We start from the raw sequence: 24,269 nt of genomic DNA on the forward strand, positions 1-24,269 counted from the left end.
TGTGCTCCTCAACTGGAGAGGCCACAACAGTGAGAGGCCCGCGTACCGCAAAAAAAAAAAAAAAAAAAGAGCCACGAAGGACAAAGGACAAAATCTACCTCTCCAATTGACAATTAAGGCCCTAAAAATCTGGACCAAAGTCATCTTCTCTGTCTTTATTTCCCGCTCCCAGAACTCCCTATTCCAGGGGCATTTGGCCTTTACCTTTCTGTCTCAGGGTCTTTGGTCAGATTACCCTTTCACTCCAATTAAGAGAACCCACCTGTCTTTCAAGGTCTAGCTCAATCCTTCAGGGAAAGCCTCCAAGACCCGCCTCTACTCCACAGGAAAATCCTATCTGTGAGCTTGGCACTCGTGGTCTGTAGCTGGGCTGTGTAATGGCTGTCTCCAATTCACCCCCTCCCCTTCTCTCTAGAAACCACTCTAAGGAGATTTTGCTGCCACCACTGTATGGAAATGGCTCTTGTCACGACGACTAGGAAAACGCTGAATGCACAGCAGTCAGTCCCTGCTTCTCACCTGATGTGACCCAACAGCACTCCTCCTACCCTCTCTCCATGTGGCTCCCAGGCCATAGCTCTCTCCGTTTCTTCCCGTGTGGCAGGGGCTCATTCTCTGTCTCCTCTGCCAGTCCCTCCCCACCTGCCCAGATCCCAAAGTTGGAGGGTTCCTGGGCTCAGTCCCAGGCTCCCTTTTCCTCTCTATATCCACTCACTCCTTGAGTGACCTCGTCCGGTCTCAAGGCTTAAAAACCACCTGTGGCTGACAATGTTCAAGTTTATAGACCCATCTCCCATTTCTCTCCTGAACTCCAGATCAGACAGATTCACTGTCTATTCATTATCTCCACTTAGATGTCCAATGGAGATTTCAAACTAAAAACTCCCCAAACCAAACTGATTTTACACCAGAGCTGCAACTCCATATTTTAGTCAAAAACATTATAGTCGTCCTTGGCATCTCTCTTCCTCTCACTCCTCACATCATGTTCAAATGCTATAGATTCTACCCTTTCACTAGAATCAGAACCCAACCATTTCTCCTACCTCCACAGCTACTGCCCCGGTACAGGCCACACTCATCTCTCACCTGCACCACTGGCCTCTCTGCCTCCACTCCTGCAAGTCACGTCCCATCACTCCTCTGCTCACAACCCTCCAGAGTTTCTATCTTGCCCAATAAAATTCTAAAATCGCTCATGAGATCTCGTGTTTTGGCACACAGCTAGTTCTCTGCTTTCCTCTAGTTACCCTCCCTGCTCATGGGGTCACATCCACACAACCTCCCTGCTTCTCTTTAAACATTCATGGCATGTTCCCACCCCCTGGGCTTTTGTCCTGCCTGTACCACAGAGATTCTGCCTCTACCCCATGATTCCTGCCACTCTTCTGGGTCCCTTTATAAATGTCATCTGATCAGTGAGGCATTCTCGGATTATCAGAACATCCTGTCTCCTGTTCTGCCTAGCCCCTCCTCCCCCACCCTTGCCTCGCTATGTGTTTTCTCTGTGACTCTTATCCTCATCTTGTGCACTATTTACTGTTTACTTATGTGCTGCCTGTCTCTCCCTATGAAACCATCAGCTGTGTGGATGGGGACTTGTTGGATTCACCCTTGTCTCCCCAGGGCCTCGAGCAGTGCTTGCATAGGGTAGGCACGAAATGAATCTTGGTTGAATAAATAAGATCAAGTTTCACCATTTGAACTGCTCAAAGCGTATTACTAGGAAAACTGGTATGAAACTTGTGAAACAGGTGAAATGTAATAGATAAAGCAACTCCAATGAGAAATACATGTTTTTCCTCATTCTTCTCGTGCAAAACACTTAAGGATTTTGTTTTTTCCCTATGTGGACAACGAGGGATACGACATCACAGAAGTGAACTTGTGACTCTCAATTTACACCTTAAACAAGGCCAAGGAGACTAAACTATGAAAAGCACCCAATAAGAGATCTGAAAAGGACTCAGCCTCCTGACCTGGCAGAATATCCCATCCTTTTTAGGGGATAAATGGACATTTTTAGAAGTGCCCATTAGGGCTAGTTTGCACAACAGCTAAACAAAAGGCAAATGTATGCAGAGCTCAGTGAAACTCTTCGGGTTTAACTGGCTATCCCATCTTACAAGTGCACAGTGTAGATGCCCTTCTAAGTTGCCCTGACTCCTAGCCCACTGTGCTGCACGGAGCAAGCCTCTAATACAATGCCGCAAGAAAACACAGAATCGAGGTGAACGTGGAGGGGCTCCTAGAGTGAGCCCTCCCTTTGGTCTGTGTGGTCTGGAGTGCCTGTGAAGTCTGTGTGTTCAGGGCTTTAGATCTGGAACACTGCCCAGAGGCTGTCCTGCTGAGGGCTCAGGTCCTGCATTGCTGGCAACGAGGGGCAGAAAACAAAGGAGCTGTTTTGGCAGGAGACACAGACATGGAAACCAGGAGAAGGCCTGGGGGAGGATCTGGGCAGCTGTGGGGGACTTCGGTTTGAAATTGGGAGGCGGATTACTAAGTTGACATGAAGGGTGGAATGTGGGGACAGACGTAGGCATGTGATTCTGCAACAGCCAGCTGGGGGCGTGCTCCGTGGTTCCGGTCTAGGTGGGAAGAGATGGAAAGTTCACAGGAGGGCTTGGGAGAAGGCTGCATGGGGTGGCCTGGGTACTACTGGAACTGATGAACTGAAGAAAGATTGGACCAGCATCGTATTGTTTAAATGCAGCTCTTCCATTCTGGTTCTGATAGATAGTCACCTTAGAACATCATTCCCTACTGTGTCCGATGATGGACCTTTTCCGCTAGGCTCGTCCAACACTGCACTAAAACTGTGCTACTCGGATATGGCAGGTGTCATTCACAGGTCTGTTACACCCATAAGGCCTGCCACTTAACGTTTAGAGAATGCAAGTCAGAAGAGAGCAATACTGGCATGGAACCAAAATCAGGCACTCACCTAGATGGTCACAGGCTCTCAAGTTACCCGCCAGGTCTCTGTTTGGGCCACAGGAGCTAAGGGATGGGTGGGGGAGGTTCTGAGTCTGTTCTAGCTTCCTTTTGAATCAACATCCCAGTTTGAAAAGTGGCAGGGCAGCGGCTTAGATACCTGGGCACATTGGGCAGCAGCTCCCTTCCACGTTGATGGGCTCGACGCAGGGCAACGGGGGGCAGCTGACGGTCGAGCAGAGGGTCTGGCCCTGCAGGCAGTAGCAGTGTGTGCAGCTGTCAATGTCCCAGCGCTCCTCATCAGCGTAGGCCTTCCCGCTGAAGTGGCATACCACCTTCTTTGGGATTGTGTCCTCTAGTGAAAAGAACGGCACATGGTGGAGTCGCTCCATGTGACAAACACAATTTCTCATCATACTTGAGACATGAAGGGGAAAAGCGCTACACAATCGCAACATGCTCTAGGATTCCCAGAATTGGGTAAAACTTCCACCTCCCCAGTCCCTACTGTTGTTTTCCTCTGCTCAGCGGAAGCCTCTGAACTCTCATCTTGTGGCCTGAACCTGATCAAGGGCCACTGAGGCTGACAGTAACTGTAACAACCAGCTGGGAACAATACCCGTTGGCCAAGAGTCATTAGACTGTCATTGCAAAATATACAAACTTAATCATCGCATGGCTGTTAAACATACCACACGAAGAAACTAAAACTGAAATACAAATAGGTAGGGAGACAGGATCAGAGGTTCTGTTCCATGGAAAGAGAGAAAAAGTCCAGCTGAGTATACTTATAGAAACAACTGAAGAAATTTCCATCTCCAGTTAATCTCTGTGTAAATGATGCAGGGGAATGATAAGGAATGACAATGGTCTGTCGCAGGGAACTGGCAGGCCTCCTGTGCTCTCCCAGAAGGGAATCAGCATTGAGATAACCATTTCCTTCATTTTTCAGGGATGCTGGATGGACCTCCCTCTCAGTAACGAGGACATTCCTACTTCAAAAACAACCTCACTTCATTTCAATCCATTTTTTCCCCCCAGCAAACTATGCTTTTTGAGAACTATATATATATATTTTTTTTATTTTTTATTTTTTTTGCGGTGCACGGGCCTCTCACTGTTGTGGCCTCTCCCGTTGCGGAGCACAGGCTCCGGACGCGCAGGCTCAGCGGCCATGGCTCACGGGCCCAGCCGCTCCGTGGCATGTGGGATCTTCCCGGACCAGGGCACGAACCCGTGTGCCCTGCATCGGCAGGCGGACTCTCAACCACTGCACTACCAGGAAAGCCCGAGAACAATATATTTTTAAGAGCTATTTTTTATGTATAAGAATTTACAGCTTAACACATTCTGCTTATCTTTTTTCTCCGTTCTCTCCTACCATCCTCACATCTTCCCTCCCCCAACCTCTTCCTTGAAATTTCCTTTCTCTTTGATTCAACATCTTCTCCTGGTTTCTCTGAACTTACTAGTGGTCACATTCCCTCTACAGCTCAGAGTGAGGCCCAATGCCCAGCAAAGCAGCGATGGGGCCAATCAATGGAGAAACACAGGATGGGGGTGGGGCAGCCCCTCCCCGTCACTGGCCAGGCCAATAACTGGATGACTCCTACAAAGCTGGGGAAATTTTATGCTCAGATTCTATGGGCAGCTCCATTCACCACTGGTCACTGGTCACTTGTAAATGAAAAACTATAAAGGCATCTGGAAGGAAAGTTCCTTAGGAAAGAAGTGGTGTCTTCTCCCTGGAAGGCACCTTGGAAGCTCTGAGAGGGGCAGTATTCACTGCCCAGGCACAAAGGACAGAACCCACAATGCCTGAGGGGCAATGAGGAACATCTATATGCAGGGCGTCAGGACCCCAGCCTCTGTAGCCAAGTGCTCCCGGGCAGCTGGAACCACTCTGTAAAGACCCAGCATGAAGCTTCCCGCTGAGCTTTTCCAGAGGATGGTCACAGGCAGAAATATCTGTCTTTGGAATCCACATTCTCTTCTTACCGATTACTCAAGCGTATGCCCCTGACTAAATGGCACTAATAATGTCCTATGACTATAGGATTTTGTGTTTCCAAAGGTATGTCTTGGTCCATTGTGGAGTGTTGTAAGTAAGTATGGAAAGGACTCTATGTCTAGTTAAAATGTGTAATCTCTGTTTCCCAATGCATTTTCATTATTTCTCTCATTACTGTCGCTTGATGTTCAGCAAGGGATAGTAAGCAATCACAGAAAGCTCTAGGTGTAAGCAGAAATTCTTTTTCAGTATCTATTTAAAAATGTACTTCACTGTATTTGTGAGTGTCCCACAGAAAGGGTTCTGGTGCACTGAATGTTAACCTTAAAAACTCACTTGGAGGCTTTCACACCAAACTCATGGTAGAAGTTTTTGCTAATCTGAAATCCTTAGAGGAGGTGACTTCATTAAGATAACCCAAAGTGTACATGTCAAATGGATGAGTAGAATCACTTAATGAACTTAATTCAAGTAATATACTGACCTTGAGCCAACATGTCATTGAGGACATTAGATTTGCCATCAAATCTAGAGTCTATTATGCAGAGAATTCTTTATGAAAGGAAGCATTTCTTCATAAGGCAATACTACTGGTTATATTTCACATAAACCTTGTAACAGCTCACACGATGGACCAATGTCACGGCATAAACTTTGAGTAACGTATTACTGTGCAAGGACCTGGGAGAAGAGAAGGTTACACTCCCTACCCTATCTTGTCCATCACCTTCTCCTGTGCTTTTCCTCCCACAGGCATTTTGCCAGTTCTCTTCTTAGAGAAGAGGAGGAAGGGAATGAGAAAGAGGCACAGAAAGGATGAGGGGGCTTCCCTGGTGGTGCAGTGGCTAAGAATCCACCTGCAAATGCAGGGGACACGGGTTCGAGCCCTGGTCCAGGAAGATCCCATATGCAACTAAGCCCGTGCGCCACAACTACTGAGCCTGTGCTCTAGAGCCCATGAGCCACAACTGCTGAGCCCGTGTGCTGCAACTACTGAAGCCCGCGTGCCTAGAGCCTGTGCTCCAAAACAAAGAGAAGCCACTGCAATAAGAAGCCCACACACCGCAACGAAGAGTAGCCCCCTCTCACCGCAACTAGAGAAAGCCCGCGTGCAGCAACGAATACCCAACACAGCCAAAAATAAATAAATTTATTTTAAAAAAGGAAATAAAAATTTCCTTTGCCAAGAAAGAGGGTATATTTGTCAAATTTCCCCCGAACCACAAAAATAAAATAAAATAAAGTAAAAAAAAAAAAAGGATGAGGACTTCGTAATAAAAGAAATTCAAGTCAAGGCCAAGCACTGGTCTGTATTTTCTTAAGATCTAGGCAAAAACACTTATTACATCTTAAGATATTAGATCAATGCTAATATTTGTGAAGTTAAAACTATCTATAAAATTAAGATATTAAAAATAGTAATTATGTGTTAAACATTATAAAGACATTCATTCACTTATTCTACAAACTTTTATCATCAATGGGAAAAAAGGCAAGACCAGGACCCTGACCCAGAGGACTGAGCAGAAGTGGTGGAGACAGGCTGGCGACCAGGACTCCTCACCAGGTACCACGCAGCAGCCACAGTGCTGTGAATTCAACGTGGAGTTGGACAACACAACATGGAGGGTGAAGCAACTGTCTGCTGGGGGAACTGGGAGAGGCTTCACCCAGGATTTGATGCTTTAGTTTTACTTTGAGGGATGAACAGAAGATAAAGAAGCTGGAAGGAAGGACACTCCAAGTGGACGGTGGTACATCCAACAGTTTGCCATGTTGGAACGACAGTGAGAGGTGTGAGGGCCACATGCAGGATGGCTGGAGATGAAGTTGGGATCAGATCGTAAAGGGCCTTGAAGAACAATGACAGATTTAGAGCCTTCCTGCAGTGGAGGGGACGGGCCTAATCAGCTTTGTCTTCAAGAAGAGAACTCTGGAATATGACAATGTGGAAGACTAAACAGGGTTAGGAAGATGGGGACGCTGTTCACCAGGATCTGTTACAGGCCTGGATTAACGCAGAGGTGATGGAGGTGGAAAGGCAAGGCTAGGTTTGAGAGCTATTACTGAGAAACAGCGGTCAGGATAGGGACAGTGAGGGGGCGGAGGTGTGAAGGACAACCCTGTTTCTTGCAATGGGAGGTGATGCAGAGCTAATTCCAATATATGAGTCACTTTCCTGCTTTAACAAAGAAACAGCTGGCGAGCTTGTCAAGGACCTGGTCAAGCCTTATCAAACCAGATATTCCAGTGGGTCAATCAGAGCTGCAGCGGTTGACCTTCAAACTCTTAGCCTTTCTGTGTGAACATGACCATGAAGCTGCCTCTAGGATAGAACTAATTTGGGGCTCAACAAGGTAAAAGGGAACACGTTTTAGTCACCAGTGGTGAGAATGTGGGGTAACAGGCAAAACTGGCAGTATCCCTCATGTATCCTTAAAAACATTATACTTCTTTCATCCAATAATTCTATTTCTAGTCAGCTATCCCAAGGAAATAATCAGAAAAGGCCTAAAATAAGTTGTTTGTGTAGATGTTCATCACAATATTATTTATAATAGCAAGAAATTGGGGAAAAAAAACTGTCCAACAATATGGGATATTTTAATGACTCGATACAATCATAGGAGAGAATATTGTGCAGCTGTTAAAATGCATCATGTATAGTATAAGTTCAACCACGTAAAGAGGAAAATTTAAAACTGTCTGGAAAGAAACGAAACTGTTAACAGTGTTAGAATCAAGGGTGAATTTTTCTCTTTAACTTTTCTTTTGCAATGAATATGAGTTACTCTTGATAAGGCAACAATATTAAATGATTTCAAACAGGTATGTGCATGCATTATCAACCTCCCCTCCCATCCCCCCCCCACACACAATGAAAAGAAAAGCTTAGTCTGAACCTGGTTCTAAAGAACCTGGTCATGTGGTGTGGTGCTTTCTGAACGCTACTGACCCACTCTGAATAATTTCAATGGTCTGCAAGAAAATTAAAACCACAGAAGACATGCCAGAGAGCAAATGCTGAGCTACAGCATAACGAAGTGTCTATGCAACTACTCATCCAGTAATTGTATGAGATCACTGTCCCAAAGAGTATTTATAAAATGATAGAAGAGGGAGAGTAACTACTCTGGATGTCTAGCAGGCAGTAGGTTGAACCAAGAACTTTGATGACATATTAGATGAAATTGAAGTTTCTCATTTGATTTTGTTACAAAAATAAGTCTTTTTCTGAATTCAATGAAGATTAAGAGTTCAATCGAGTGCAGCAATATGACAAAGAAACGGTGAAACCCATTCAATGGGAGCCTCACAGAGATGCTGCAACAGACTCTGCACACAGCAGTGGAGCTGGAGTCTGACCAGTGGGGTCCCAGGAGATTCAGGGGCCATAACAAAGCCCTTCCCCTCCAGGGAGGGGCTGACCACCATGGACCCAACTTCCAGGTGCTTCTACCAAGTTAGCTCTATTCCATTCAAGCTCTCCTCATCAGATTACCATGGAAACATCTCACCTTCAACTTCACTTCATTTTCAACGGAATTAACTCTGACTTGAGATCAGGAAGCTATCTTTTCAGGTTTAAACAACTGGGGGTGGGGGAGGGGTGGGTAGAGCACAGAGGCAGATGCCAATCAATCGCTGGTTGAAAGCAGGGACCGAAAGAATGAGTCTCTTGCTGGCGGTGGCAGACAGTGCAAAAGGGACCAGTGGCCCCAAAAAGACCTTGTAAAGGGACCTGGTTATAGGAGTGAGGTATCTCAAGGAGATGGCTCCTTGAGAGCCATCTCGTGTGCAGAGCTCAGCTGGACCACAGCAAGATCTAAGATCTGCATGTTCAGCACTCTCACAGCTGATCTCCTTACAGACTGGAGGTCAGAGGACGCAGGTGGTAGAGGCAAGAGAGATGGTTCTGAAAGAAGGATCTAGGGCCAAGCACTGAAGAAGAGAACTAGCATCTGCTGAGCATCCATGGTACCCAGGCGCTGTGCTCAAGAGCATCACATGGTTCAGCCTCATGGCAACTCTCTGAGGTAGGGCTGTCCGTCCTACTCTTGGGGAAACTCAGGTTCAGCGAGGGGAAGGAACCTGATGTAACCAAGCCAGCAGGCGGTGGAGCCGGCATCTCCTCCTGGCTCCATCTGACTGCAAAGCCCACATTCTTGGCCTTGAGCTCTACCTAACAGCTCCCTTTCTTACCCTCCCAGGAATACACAGAGCCCTCTTCATGTGGCCTCAACTGTGCCTGGGCCTCTCTGGAACAGCGGACAACTGTTTGGCTATCCAGCTTCTTCAGGTGGAGGCCAAGCTGGATCCAGTGTGTGACCAGGGTTGAGCCACGGTTAGCACTGGACGTTTTACGTCAGGGCTAGCTGGCTTGAGGATGTGGACTTCAATCCATGACAAGCCCCATTTCAGAGTCGGCAACAGTTTTCGTGATATCTCCACATCTGATCAGTCTGAGTCGCAATATCAATATATTTCGTAACAGTAAAGTTTGTTTCTTCAAACATGCTTTAAAACAAAGCCACATTTAAGACATGGGTTGGTCACCACTCTGTGGAATTTTCATGTGAAATAAATGAGGACTCCTTTTTGTAAAAGCCTTGACTAATTTTTTCTGAGGTGGCTGCTATGTGGCCCAGATTAGACTAGATTAGATTTTATTACTTAGATTCTAGTTAATGAGGCTTTATAGAAACATCTTTTCTTTTGACCAAATTTTATCTGGAAAGCCAGTGGTCTAAACAGAGGCCTGAAAGTATGTTGTGAATTTCAGTTGCCTGATGGATCCCGGTGCCCCTATTTCTTTTTTTTTAATTGAAGTATAATTGATTTACAATGTTGTGTCAATCTCTGCTGTACAGCAAAGCGACTCAGTTATACATATATATACATCCTTTTTTTAAAAAAATTTATTTTATTTATTTATTTTTGGCTGTGTTGGGCCTTCGCTGTGGTGCATGGGCTTACTGCAGCGGCTTCTCGTTGCGGAGCATGGGCTCTAGGCGCGTGGGCTCCAGTAGTTGTGGCATGCAGGCTCAGTAATTGTGGCTCGTGGGCTCTAGAGCACAGGCTCAGTAGTTGTGGCACACGGGCTTAGTTGCTCCGCGGCATGTGGGATCTTCCCGGACTAGGGCTCGAACCCATGTCCGCTGCATTAGCAGGCGGATTCTTAATCACTGCGCCACCAGGGAAGCCCTATACATCCTTTTTTAATATTCTTTTCTGCTATGGTGTATCACAGGATACTGAATATAGTTCCCTGTGCTATACATTAGGACCTTGTTGTTTATCCATTCTAAATATGATAGTTTGCATCTACCAACCCCAAACTCCCAGTCCATCCCTCTCCCTCCCCCCTGCCCCCCTTGGCAACCACAAGTCTGATCTCTATGTCTGTGAGTCTGTTTCTGTTTTGTAGATAGGTTCATTTGTGCCATATTTTAGATTCCACATATAAGTGAGATCATATGGTATTTATGTTTCTCTGTCTGACTTCACTTAGTATGATAATCTCTAGTTGCATCCATGTTGCTGCAAATGCCGGTGCCCCTATTTCTTACATGCTTATTTCTTTTCCTGGATGGACCACTTCCTCCCATTTGGGTGAATCTGAGAAAGCTCTGTCAGAAAATTTTAGAAATGACTTGGTTTACAGGGAGACAACATGGTGGCTAATCTACCCAATTTGCGGTTCTAAATAATAAACTAATGAAGTCATTGTAGTTTTGGGGGGAAAACAGCATAGTCTAATTGGAAGTCCATATAAAAGCATTTTAAGCTTTAAGGCTGAAGAGGGATGCATAAATAGAGATGTGGGAACTGTCCAACTAAAAGTAACCTAAACAGTTTATATTTGGTTATTGAGTGTGCTGTCCATTTCATTCTGACTGTGGTATTCATCACTCCAACCGGTTGCTTATGCTGACAGTGACATTAGGTTTATTCTTCAATACCTAATGATAATCATAACTTCCACTTACTGACTGCCTACTATGTACTGGGCATGGTGCTAACCAAGCATTTTTTTTTTTCTTTTTTTGGCTGTGCCACATGGCTTATGGGATCCTAGTTCCCCGACCAGGGATTGAATTCGGACCCTCGGCAGTGAGAGCAGAGTCTTAACCACTGGACCACCCTACCCAAGCATTTTTCACAAGTCAATTCCACATGCTCTTCATAGGCCAATGGAACAGGGTGTTATTTGAATTCCACAGAAAACCAAGGCACAGGGAGAATAAGTAACTTGCCCAAAACGCATGGCTAGGAAGTGGCAGGGCCAGGATGGAAACCACACACACCTCCACAGTCCCCGCACACTGTCTGCCTGCCTCGTCCCCAGTGGGATAACCTCAGAGAGCTCCATGTTCCTGGGCAAGGATCTGGGCCGCACAAACAAAAGTGGTTACGACTCACTGACTCTGGAGAATATGGGCGCTTAGACTTCCTACCCCTTACATTTGTTGGGGCTCAAGGTCTTTGCCTTCAAAGGCAGATTACCCTTCAACCGACTGCATCAGACATCTGCACAGTCCTATCAAGGAATGGAGATACAGTGGTTATTGAGGACTTGTGGTTCTTCTCAGGCAGATCTCTATTTAACACTCCTCTCACTCTTCTCAAGGAAGAGGATTCGAGAACGTTCCAAGGAAAACATGAGGTATGACACTAATATAATAAGGTTTGTTTTTTAAAACAAACACCTCAGGAGTTACATACCCAAACACACGTGATCCCTTTCTACGTAGTCATTGTTGAGGGCTATAAACGTACTCCGGCGATATTGCCCCTGCTTCATACGGCTTTGGAATTTTCCTTTTGCAATGACATCCTTTTGAAACAGGCAAGGAAGACGGTCACTATTTTATGGCCACTCCTTGGTTTAGATCAGCTTTGGTATTTGGTTTCCTCAGCTCTGGCCTCTATCTTATCCATCAGATCGGCTTGAAATGACTTTCGGCCTCTATCAGAAACAAAGTCCCTCCCTGCTAAAGGATGGAGGTTTACTGCTGCGTCATTCTCAGCATCCTGTGTCAGGAGCCTGGAGCACTCATGCCCATAGCTCCTCAGGCAGGCCAGCCATTTAACTCATGCAGCGCTCAGACATGTGTCTTATATTTATGGATTCAAAAAGAAGCAATATTATCTTGCATCATGTTTGACTACAATAAAAATATGCGATCTCTTTCAGAAAGAGTTTGGAAAACTCAGCATGGTTTTCCCTTTTCCTCAATTCTGGTTATCTGAAAGGGCTGAGGAAGAAGTGGCAAGGCCTTGAAATGTTAACTCCTTTCGAGCTGACCTCTCCACCTGTCTGAACCTCACTATCTTACTTCTTTTTAAGATAAGAAGAGGCTTACCAGGCTGTTAAAAGTTGGACTTTGCTTTTACTCTTGAGCTATTTTACTAATTACACCATAAAGCTAATTAACAGTAAAACCCGGATAATAGAATCATGTCGTTTTCTTCCTCTATAAAAATCCCATTATTTCATGAGTCACTGATGTAGTAGCTCAGGCCTTGCTCTGAATCTGACCATGATGAAAAGAAAGCATTTCCAGATTCCCCACCCCCTTTGCTCTGTGAAAGGTTTTAAAACCTAAAATCCGCTAGAATCTACATTACAGTTGGACTTTTCCATTTCTACCAGGAGACAATGTTCCTGCATAGATAGTTCAGGTTCTAACTCTGGTTGTGATGGCCATGAAGTCAGAGTCTTGGTGTGGGAGTAGCTTCTGGGGAGGAAGTTCGGCAGCTTTAGAAATTGCATCAGTTCTTCCAAATCTCCAATGTACTATTTAGAGACCTGAAAAGTAATTTACTCTGGGCTGCTCGTGGCCAAGGAAGTAAATGCAGCTCTTACTCTCAGAGGAAGTCCCACCGCAAAACAATCCAGCGCAGTTGTGCAGTGGGTGCTCGTCCTCTCTGCACATCGCTGTAGAGATTCTAAATGCTGGGGGTGCAGTGGTGCACAAGGCAGGTGGGGGTCTCTGCCCTCGGGGAGATGCTCTTGGATCCAGAGGATCTCCTCAGCTCTGTGTGATTTCAGTTCAGAACAGATGTGCCAAATGATTTGAAAAAAACTGTGCAAACTGCAGGCCCTGCTAGTAAGATTATACTTCAAATCAGTTTAAGTTTGAGGTTCGAGGGATTTTAAAGAAAACTTTCATGCAGTCATTTAGGCAGGTGGAGAAAGGTACCAGGTACGCTACTGGTAACACAAGACTTAGAAGAGAGAGTGAAAAAGGCAGCCAAGTGTTCCCACTGACACGGCTGACTTGGGTAAGTAGAGAGGAAGTGCTTTTTAAAATTTTGGCTTATGACTGTAACAATGCATTACAAATACTCTCTAACTCCCACAAAGAAACGAGATGCTACTATTACCTTATACTTTTTCTCTTAGCTGACAAGACACTGGGATCCCTGGCCTTGTGATATCCTCTGTATTTTTATATCCCAAGTTGGGCACATTCAGGGCACAAACTCCATGTGGAGGATCAATGGAACGTGGGTGCCTCCTGTTTGAGAAACCAGCTTTTACTTTTTTTACATAAAGTGGAGACAAACAGAAATCAGAATGAAGAAGGAACCTGAGCAAATAAACAAGCAGGTCACTAAGAAGTGGACAGAGATTTGCAGACGTAGAAAAGGACGACTGATTTTGAAAATGCTGGCTCGCTGGACCTCCACAGACTGGAAAGGAATATAAAAGCAGAACTCAACTGAAGTCTGACTGAAAAACAGACGGCCTAGGCAATTTCAGTGAGGCAGAGATCTAATACACAGTAATTTTATCAGCAAATGTTTAGAGTTTTTTGCCTAAAAATGCAAAAAAAAACCTTTATTGATTAACCTCAAAAATTGCATACTGTATCTTACAACTTTTAGCTTCTAATAAATAAAACATCTGCTCTTAATTCACTTATATAAAAAGAAAAAACTGAGACAAATGTTGCCATGTAGGCTGACTCCTACTTCCATATAATGTCTTGTCTTTTTTTTTTTTTTTTTTAGCAGAAAAAGGTTTATGGCAGGGCCAAGCAAGGAGAACGGGTGGCTTGTGCTCAGAAACCCCAAACTCTACAATGTCTCAACTGCTGTAAAGGCAGATCTGACCACAGTTTTAAGACTTTTCTTGAAAGTCCCATTTTTGCTTTATTTTATTCTATTTCTGGGACAGGAGTCCAGGTCTCTTTATAAAGGCGAAAAGAGCCTTTTAGGTTTCTTCAACATACTGGAAAGAACAGGTGATGACACAGGGTTCCAAGCTAATAGAGAAATTATAAACTTCCCTGAGCTCCACCAAGAGAAATCTCACCAAACTGATAAACAGTAATTTCTGGCTGATTCCTACTTCATGCAAAGAGGACAGACTTTCTCAGTAATAGAACTTATTAATCTTTGTATTAAGCATCTGTTATGGACTGATTAAGCACTTCATGGATAGAAGTTCAAGGAAACATTCCATTTCCAACTTGATAAAGAGTATAAAGACTGACTCTTACATAGGCTAAGAAAACTTTGAGGTAGAAGCTCAGCGTGGCCAATTTCTGCACCAGAGGAGTTTCTGCACCTACAGGAGGTGGTTCATCCGTCACAGCCCAAGAGCTGTCAGGAACGCTCCACCAGCAGCCTCCGGGCGGGTCTGCAGACTGACTTCAGATCTGATTGCATTTTGTCGCTGAAATGTAATCCTGCTATAGAGGGTCGTTCCTCCCTCATTAGAGGGTACACAGTCAGGGCTGGCCTCCTGGGCAGAAATAAGAGGCAAAAGGCACCTGCTAATAATCTCTGGAAACACCAGTGCCAGCCTCCCTTCTGTGCAGCAGACGTCTTTAAAACAAGAACATGGGGCCAGAGCCCAGATAAAGAAATGCCACTCAGAGGTTTCCCCCAAGTTAACTAGAACAACTTGAATTTCTGTTTACACAGCCGAGGGCCTGGAAAGGATACTGAAGTGAGAAGAGAAAGCTGCTTAGGGGATAAGCAAGATGAGATGTTTCCTAGGGTGGAGGGCAGGACATAATAAACAAACTGAAATCAAACCCTGTTTATTTTTGTTGGGACTTTAGACCAGTTCCAAAGTTAGTACAGTGCCTGACAACCAGAATGCCGTCAGTCTTACACTTTCTAAACATTACACAGAAAAGCATCCTGCTTCCCTTCCCTTTTGTTTAAAATCACTCGGCACTAACTGTGACCACTGGGGCTGTGGAGCAGGGGCCTCGGGAGCTGAGAGCTCTGAAGAATGTGCAAGAAGCACCCCGGGGCTCCTTCTGACAAGAACACTCCCTGATTATAAATGCCACAACCTCTGTTTCCAGGAATCATAGCGGATCCTGCACAATGAGTCCTTGGACTCCTCAAATGGGACTAGCCTCTCAACGCAAACAGAAAAATAAAAGAGCTCCATTCTCTCTCCCGCGAGACATCCAGAGGTATGGGAGGACAGTGAAGTGCTGAGGTCTGGGGCCAGGCACTGCCACAACCCAGCTGCACTACAACCCCTTAGATAGCATGCTGCTTCCACCAGGGTCACAATAAGGTGACTGAAGTTGTCACGCGCTATTTATTTAAGCAAAGAGTGCGCAGGATGAGGTACACCACACCAAAGTGTTTTCTCAGATATTCTCGTCCTTCAAAAACTTATCGTTGGGATGCAATATCCAAGCCTTTCTCTTGCAGAAGGGCGGATGCCATATTTAAAGTGAGATACCAGAGTCCACGTGACGCCTGTTACCCATGTCAGGTGCACCCTGTGTTAGGAGAGCTGTAACTCTGAGCCAATATATAGTCATATCCTGCTCACTGTTTACCAAGTGCTTTCATATATGTATATTACGTCGCTTAATTTTCATAGCACTTTAGTGAAGCACAGGATGATACTATTATTCCCATCTTATAGATGAGGAAACTGAGCTACAGTTATGTCCTACCACTGAGACCTACAGCTAGAACGTGCCAGAAATGGGGTCAAAGTACATTCTATTTCCAATACACAGAAGCTTTTAATTTTAAGAAAACACACTGGAGAAAGAGCTGTGAAAAGTGTTCCAATGATGATGCCAGTATCATAACATTATGGCTTAAAAATGTTCAACATTTAGTTCTGTGGGTTGTGTATCTTAGAGATGCTGAATTAAATATTTACTGTTTGATTCCTGGGCTGAGTTAAATACACAATAATCAATAGATGTTCCAAAGAGATACTATTTGTATTTATCTCTAAGAAAAGATACCTACGGGACTTCCCTGGTGGTCCAGTGGGTCAGACTTCGAGCTCCCAAGGCAGGAGGCCTGGGTTCCATCCCTGGTCAGGGAACTAGATCCCACATGCATGCCGCAACTAAGAGTCCGCACGCCACAACTAAGAAGTCCACACGTCACAACTAACAGGCCCACATGCCGCAACTAAGAGTCTGCATGCCACAACCTAGACCCAGCACAGCCAAAATAAATAAATAATTAAATATTTAAAACAACAAAACAAAAAAAACTCTGTAATGACCTATAGAGGAAAAGAGTCTAAAACACAGTGGATATATGTATATGTATATGTATAACTGATTCACTGTGCTATACAGCAGAAACTAACACAACATTGTATATCAACTATATTCCAATAAAAATTTTGAAGATACCTAAACAAATAAACATAAATCTAAGCAAAAAATGAATGCGGTATGATAGACTGACTTGATATAAAGCGTAGGTATTGTCCCTACCAAGAAGAAACATTATTAACCATTTGCTAGTTAAAGATCACTATGGAGAGGAAATAGAATTACACCATCATGACTGAGTGCCAAGCCAGCTGGACTCCACCTGAAAGCTCTAACTCAAATATTAATATAAGACATATAAAAATATTAAAAAATAGCTAACCTCTAATCAGACAGATGTACAACCTACAAGAAAATCATTTTTTCATGTACCATCTATAATAGAACTTGTTTTCAGAGATCCTTAAAGATATGAGATACTTAAAGACACTTAAAAGATACTAGATGACTTGAAGACATGTAATCAGAGTATCATAACTTTGTTCACATCAAATTATGAAATAAATATGCGTGTGTATATATACATACACACACACATAACACACAACTATCACCCCAAGATAACTAACCTTCAACAAAAACTTAAATGAGAAAGATGCACTGACTCAGGGATTTCCAGCCAAAAAATATCTGATACATAAATATCTCTAAATATATGACCTCAAATATTTTCTAAAATAACACATGGTTACAAATAAGTAAAAATGCTTGCCAAATGGTAAGTTTCAAAACAACATTCTATGCACTGAGTCATACTTATGACTTGGCCAACACAAGAGCTGCTTATGCAACTCTTCATCGGCGGAACACTGAGCATCTACAATTCCAAAGTCAACAGGTATGATGTAGCAGCAATAGGAGCTTGAACACCTCATACATTAAATTAAGAAAGATCTTTATGATCAAGGTAGTGCCTTTCTTTATAATATTTTTGTAAGAAATGATATAAATTTTATATTATATAATATAAATATAATAGTTATGAACATAACATTCAGGAATGACTGCACCCCTGGCCATGGTGCAGATCTGCGGGGATGACCTTGCTAGACGGAAGTTGCTAGAGTCTGGCCCTTCGCAGAAGCATCACCCACACAAACATCAGAGCAAGGGTGATGTGTCAGGACAAGCATCCCCTCAGGCACAGGAAGTGCCGATGTAAGGGTTTTGGGCTTAATTGTTTGCTGCCCTTTAGGAGTGATGGAATAAAGATCTCACTGAAGCACCGAAATAATTTTTTGCTCCAGAAAGGTTAGAAAGGCATGGAGCATGTAGTCAGTGATAAGGCTATCAAGGCTATCTTGCATGGTGAAGTCTGTCATGGGGAAGGCATCTGTTGTTTACAAGGAACCACATATCAAATCTGCCATCACACATTAGAATTCCCACCAGGCCTTTTATCCTCCCCCCCCCCCCCCCCCCCGCCCCCGCCCCCATCTACATTCAAGTCATCTCTTGATTCTAGTTCCCCTTTCTTTAAGCCATCATTACAGTCAAAAAGCCTATGAAAATAAAATCTAAGTTTGTGTGTATTTGTGTAGGAAGCTGGAATATAAAAAAATTAGGGAATCAGAAGATGTTCCATTGAAATGATTGGGTAATTACTACTTAGTTTCCTTCTAGGACAAGGATGAATTCCCTAATGATGGGTATTATAAGTAATTAGACAAAGCTGTTCACTTTTCAAAATTAATCATCAATCCTATTAATTATGTCTGTATTACACATTCTATTAAATTAGCACACATAATATGAGGCTTTCACACACCAGAAGAGAAGCATTATCATTGCACTTTAGTGACTTGATAATTTATCTGAAAGGAACACAAACATTCGTAATTACACTACTTTTAGTAGGATCACCCTTTTCAATTCTCTTGTGGTAAGAAAAAAGGCTACTTCACAAGGCGAAAGCAAGCACACTTTTCTTCAGGGGTTTTAGCACTAAAGAAGAAGCCAGATTAAAGGCAGATCTGAGGTTTTTAGAGATCCATATTTGACTGATTAGGGAGAACATTCCCCCAGGGAGCAGACCTGCAGCCATGGTGAGGTCAGCACTGTAGGCCTGGAGGAGGCACATGTGACCCCGGGAACAGATTATCTGGGTTAATAAGGAGCTGGGTCCAAACTGAGAAAGCCTAAAACAGGAGGCAATGAAAGCACTGGTCCTCGATGCCTGCTGAGAAGCAACCGGGGGCTTTATGACATGCAGAATGACGGCCTTCCTACCTTCTTCCTTTGCTAGGTGATCTGCATGGGGATGCAGGCTTTGCCACTGGGGCATCGCCAGTAACTGCCTGCAGGTGTACTAGTGCTGCCCGGGCTTGGTGCCCTTACAGAGGGACCACACTGACAGGAAGCTGACAAGAGAATAAGCCTGGAGAGGCCAAGGGAGCAAACTGGAGGGTCATAAAATCCCCATATCACAGTCATGAACTGAACTTGACTTCATACGCTTGGACATACCTGGTCCTTGCTACCTGCAGAGAAGTATGATGCATGTAGAGGCTCCTAATGACTATTTCAGTAAGAAAACATGTATGAAGCACTAAGATGAACGCAAGGACACAGCACACAGCATCACGCATCAGATGTTAAGACGCCCCAGTATGTTCCCCAGAAGATACGTCATAGGTTTATACAGTATAGTTATCCCTGTGTCAAGGGGAGGGGGTAGTAGTTGTGGAGGGAGATGTAACAGAAATCAAATTTCCACTCTTATCATTATGAGCTCATATGAACCACAATTTAGTGAAAGTACTTAAAGTCTAGCTTGAAATCAAAATCACAAATTGGGGGCAAATTGGTATTTTCTTCCCCACACTACAAGATGAATGTATGGTCTGAAGCGGGGTTCCCAGCCCCTGGGCTGCGACCACTACCAGTCTGAGGCCTGTTAGGAACAGGCCGCACAGCAGGAGGTGAGAGGCCGGTGAGTGAGTGAAACTTCATCTGCCGCTCCTGTCGCTCACACTACCAGCCTGAAACAACGCTACCACCCTCCATGGAAAAACTGTCTTCCACGAAACCGTTCCTGGTGGCCAAAAGGTTGGGGACTGCTGGTCTAAATAATGCAGGAATTGGAATAGGAAAATATGCAGGCAAAAGAAAAAAAAAAGAGACAACACAGAATACTATGATATGCAGGTTTCTTTCCATAAGTTTGGTTTTGTTAAATTGGTTTTGTGAGAAAGAGAAGTGATTTACTGTTATCACATGGAAACAAATTTACTAGCTGAGTAATTTACTAATCACATATTTACCAATTAAGTAGCAAAACACAACAGGAACTTTTTTTATCTAAAAAAAATTAAATTTGAGGGTTTTCAACACACAAGAAATTCACTGCTGGGTTTTTCCTCTGAAGGTAATAGAATTCTCAGGCCTCCTGGGCCCTAGTTTCCAACTGTGATCCAAGTGCCCCTGGTTGATTTATAAACTGTTTCCTTTAGGACTGAAGTTTTGGTATTTAAATACAGTGGTCCTGGCTGGACATTTCCCCCTCCATCCACCAACACCCTGTCTGAAATAGTGGCCTGGTTACACCTTTCATTCAGGTCTCACCAAGGGCTATGCCACTTTCCAGATGACTGCTGGTCAGCTCTCTGAGAAGACACGTAGCAGTCAGTTGGGTGGATGCCTTGATACATTTTTGGCTCCATTTAGGAGCTACAAAGATTACGGGTATTACAGCAGACGCAATGCTCCAGTCACTAAGAGGTGCAGCAACCGTATGTCCCGATTTACTAGGGACACTCCTGGCCTACAGCCATGGCCCCAACATAATTATTAACAGTCCTCACTTCACTCACAAAAGCATGGTTTAAAGAATAAATTGGATAGACAGCCACCCTATTAAAAGAAGAGAATCCATCTTTCACACATAGTTTTTAATATTCCCTGACCATTACATTGAGAAACTCAAGCTCTGTAAAATTCCTGAGACCAGAAATTATGCTTTAAAAATCTTTCCATCTCTTGTATACCAATGTGTAGAATAAGTCTTCAGAGGAAGTGGCCCCACAGAGTGGCCAGAGGAGCTGTCCTGATAAGCTCGAATGGTGACCAATGTGCACCTGAGCGCCATTTATCGACTCATCTACGGGGATTGTTACAAAGCCCTGTGGCCAGAGGATTTCTCCTCCTCCTCAGGCGTCACCCCAAACATACGCACTGACTTGCATCTACGAAGCACGCAAAAATCTTCAACAATAAATCGCATGACGCCTGTCGTTAATACAGCTTTGCCTAATTTTTCACCTGCTAACTCTGATTACAGGTTCACAACTGGACTGAGATATGTCATTGTCTTTCACTTGACTTTATGAGCTTTACTTGAGACAGAAGCAATCAAAGAGAGTGAGAGCCTTGGGAGCAGGCACTGTGCCCGTATTCGAGCTGCCAGCTGTCTGAGCCTCGCCTTCTAGACTCCAGAACGGCATCTGGCTTGTGTCCATAGGACCAGTTTTGGTATAGACGTCAGGGGCTGATATAAGTACGTCCTCTGCTCACAAGATGTATCCCCGTGGGTCACATGAAGGAGAGGGCTCTGTCAGTTACTCAGGCCTCACTCTGTGTCCCTAAACCCTCCACACGGACAACCACATGGTTTAAATAGAATCAATTAACTGTTAGCAGACAGAGGAGTAACTGGGGGATTAAAATTAGTATCTGGTATTTAGCTGATCGCAAGGCAGTGGCAAGCTTAGGCACTAAGTGTACTCTGATATGGGACATGGTGTTTCTCTGTGGACAAAAGGACCACAGTCAGTAACAGGGTGAAGGAAGAGTTCCAATACTGAAAATTCTGAAATGGCAAAGGAGCCCAAGAGAGACGGCGCTATAGCATCACGACATCCTCAGAGAGCATTTCTTATTCTTAATATGCTTTATCTCAGGAACACATCCTCCATGTCTTTCCTCCGCCTGATGTGACTACATTGATTCTATGTGGCACATCAACCAGAAAAACAGATTTCGAAATTATTAACTGATCTTAACAGATTTCGAAATTATTAACTGATCTAGGCAAATGGCTGTCAGTGTAGATTTAGTGGTCACTGGGAGAAAGGAAGGATTTTTTTTCTTGGTCTTACCTATGCAGTAGGGACAACACTGGCCTTTTCTCAACACAGGTCTTTCACAGGATACTGAAGGGCAAGACTCAGAGTAACAGCTAATTACGCTATCCATGCACACGCAGCTGGTACACACATCCGGCTTCCAGGACTCCGCTGCCAGGAATATATCCCCTTCATCATTTTTGCAGTAACTAGGCACGCTGTCATTATGGGATGAGGAAGGCTGGAGAGGTTCATCTGGAAAAATGAACAGAAGGTCAGCAGAAAAAAAGATGCTGCAGGCCACCCACTGTGCAACACAGTGAGTTTCACTCTGTCCCATACAAAGCACGCTTGGTCACCAGGGCTTTGTGTGCCTCCTTAAAATGGACTCAGGGGCTTCCCTGGTGGCGCAGTGGTTGAGAGTCCGCCTGCCGATGCAGGGGACACGGGTTCGTGCCCCGGTCCGGGAAGATCCCACATGCCGCGGAGAGGCTGGGTCCGCAAGCCATGGCCACTGAGCCTGTGCTCCGCAACGGGAGAAGCCACAACAGTGAGAGGCCCGCGTACGGCAAAAAAAAAAAAAAAAAAAAAAAAAGGACTCAGTAATGACACAGCACATCTGACTCGGACAGGGTCTGGAGTTTTAAAACAAAAACAACAAAGACCACAAAAGATCCGTTGCAGAGATTCTGTTAGTTGCTTGCACGATATCCACTCTACCTTTCTTCCTTAACGAACTCCTGATTTTAAGGTCGGGGGTGGGGTGGCTGAGGACCTGGATCACAAGGGGGATGTGTCACACGGGACCACTGCTCCCTCCTTTTCTAGTCTCCGGCACAGCTGGGGGTGGCCATGTCACCTGGCTGTGGCGAACGGATTCACTGGCTCATCAGGGATTTCTGGGAAAACTTTCACTTTCCTAAAAGAAGGGCAGATGTGAAGCTACCCACATGCTTCCACATTCTTCCTGCCTTGAATATGAGTGTGTCGCCTGTAGCTATAATACCCTTATCATACCTGTAAGAGAGAGGCCTTGATATCACTAAGACACTAAATCAATGGGATCAACATCTGTCTCCAAGCTTCTCATAATGTATGGAAAAGAAACCTCTGTTTAAAAACTGTAGCTGGGTCTTCTCTTACTTGCAGCCGCACGCAGTCCTAACCAATTAACACCCAAACAGATTTTCAAACTGTATGCAACACTTCAATGTTCTGGCCTTCACATTAATGGCTGAAAGATGATGGGAAATGTATATCACTCCTGAGGATGCACCTACAGAGAAATCACCTGCAAGACTTGTGTGTTTTTGCTACATAAATACAGACCAGAGGGCCTCCAGATCTAGTAACAACTTGAAACAGAAAAGAACGTCACCAGAAAACCCAGATATCTCTTGGGGTCTTGCCATTCACTGAACTGACTTGAGAGCTGTAAGCTCAAGCAGAAAGCTGACTGGGATATAACAAAGGAAAGCGTAATACTAGTTAGTGAGCTTTCCTAGTTTAGAAATGTCACAATTGCACTGACAAGAGAGCACTCCCAACCACCTTTGCACTTGAGAGTCTGGAAAAAGCCATGATGGTCCCACCCAGCAAACCTCTAAGAGAATCCCATTTTCTCAAAGGATACAGGGTCAGAAGAAGTATCATCCGTTCTCATAGTCAACATCATGAAGTCTGCTCTTTCATATACATGTAGCTATCACAGTGATGCAGAAGCTCCAAGTGTCCCATTTTCCTCCCATCCACCTCCTGAATACACCCTACAGCCAGCAAGTTTGATTTGACAAGAAGAGTCTCTTTGAGAAGCGGGGCAATTGCTTTACTTTGGGCTCTGAACCCAAAGTGTGTAACTGTATCTCCTACTGCCAGTCCTGAAGGCAGCAACAGTGAAAGAAGAGCCATTGGTTCCACTGTTCCAAATGTGCTTCAGGTCCAATTTTAGGTAAGTTTCCATAGATCACATGCATATGAGATAAAGTTGGTAAAATGGGATTACTTTCTCAGGCATCTTTTCTGGATCATCCATGTCTAGGGATAATTTCTTTTTAAGAGATTGACTGATGTTAACTTTTGATTTGGCTGGAAATCAGGGCAACTCACACTAGTCTACACGAGGCTCTGCAAATTGCCACGAGGTTTCTGTGTGTTATGACAGCTTAGCTCTTGTAAGCAACACCCAACCTGGTGTCTGAAAACTTAGAGGAGGAAGCAGGGACGGCAGCGATGGAAGCATGAAACAGTAGCTGAAATGAACAGCCCAGAGTCTGGAGGGGACCCCAGGAGACATGGGAATGTGCCGGCAGAGCTGGAGTGAGAGCTGCAGCTGAGATGAAGCGTCTGCAGGTCTTCAGCCTCCAGGGCAAGAGACTTCGGAGCCCTGACTGAAGATATCATTTGGGAACCTTGCCCAGGCTATCTTCCTTCTTTGCGCCTTTCTTTCCATTTTTAGGAAAAAGTGAGACCCCTTCTTTACACTCTGATTCTAAATATTAACTCACTTGTTTTGTTTTTACCAGTTCTTTCACTGGTGTTCATTCATTCTTTTTATTTCTATACCAGAGAAATAAAAGAAGAAAAGAGGGATCTCTCTTCTGTGCTACGCTTCTTTCCAACTTTAAAAAATCAAAAATGGGGCTTCCCTGGTGGCGCAGTGGTTGAGGGTCCGCCTGCCGATGCAGGGGACAC

General features: G+C 44.4%; 2 protein-coding genes across 6 annotated transcripts in view; one reads left to right on the forward strand and one right to left on the reverse strand.

Moving 5' to 3' along the window:
• The window catches only part of FEZ2 (fasciculation and elongation protein zeta 2), a 94,581-nt gene that overhangs the window by 65,027 nt on the left and 5,285 nt on the right, over positions 1 to 24,269 (forward strand). The window lies entirely within an intron of this gene.
• Positions 1 to 24,269, reverse strand: part of CRIM1 (cysteine rich transmembrane BMP regulator 1) — a 217,198-nt gene that overhangs the window by 20,628 nt on the left and 172,301 nt on the right. For 4 of the 5 annotated variants that reach the window (XM_027113394.1, XM_027113395.1, XM_027113398.1 and 1 more), the window contains 2 exons: positions 21,612 to 21,833; positions 3,095 to 3,289 (listed from right to left, as the gene is read on the reverse strand). In XM_027113394.1, coding sequence (XP_026969195.1) covers positions 3,095 to 3,289; positions 21,612 to 21,833 — 417 coding nt within the window. The remainder of the gene's footprint in view (positions 1 to 3,094; positions 3,290 to 21,611; positions 21,834 to 24,269) is intronic. The other variant, XM_027113396.1, reaches the window with a different exon arrangement.

The sequence above is a fragment of the Aethalodelphis obliquidens genome, unplaced genomic scaffold, assembly GCF_003676395.1.
Source record: "Aethalodelphis obliquidens isolate GAN/ISIS:26980383/991018 unplaced genomic scaffold, ASM367639v1 scaffold12, whole genome shotgun sequence".
NCBI lineage: Eukaryota > Metazoa > Chordata > Mammalia > Artiodactyla > Delphinidae > Aethalodelphis > Aethalodelphis obliquidens.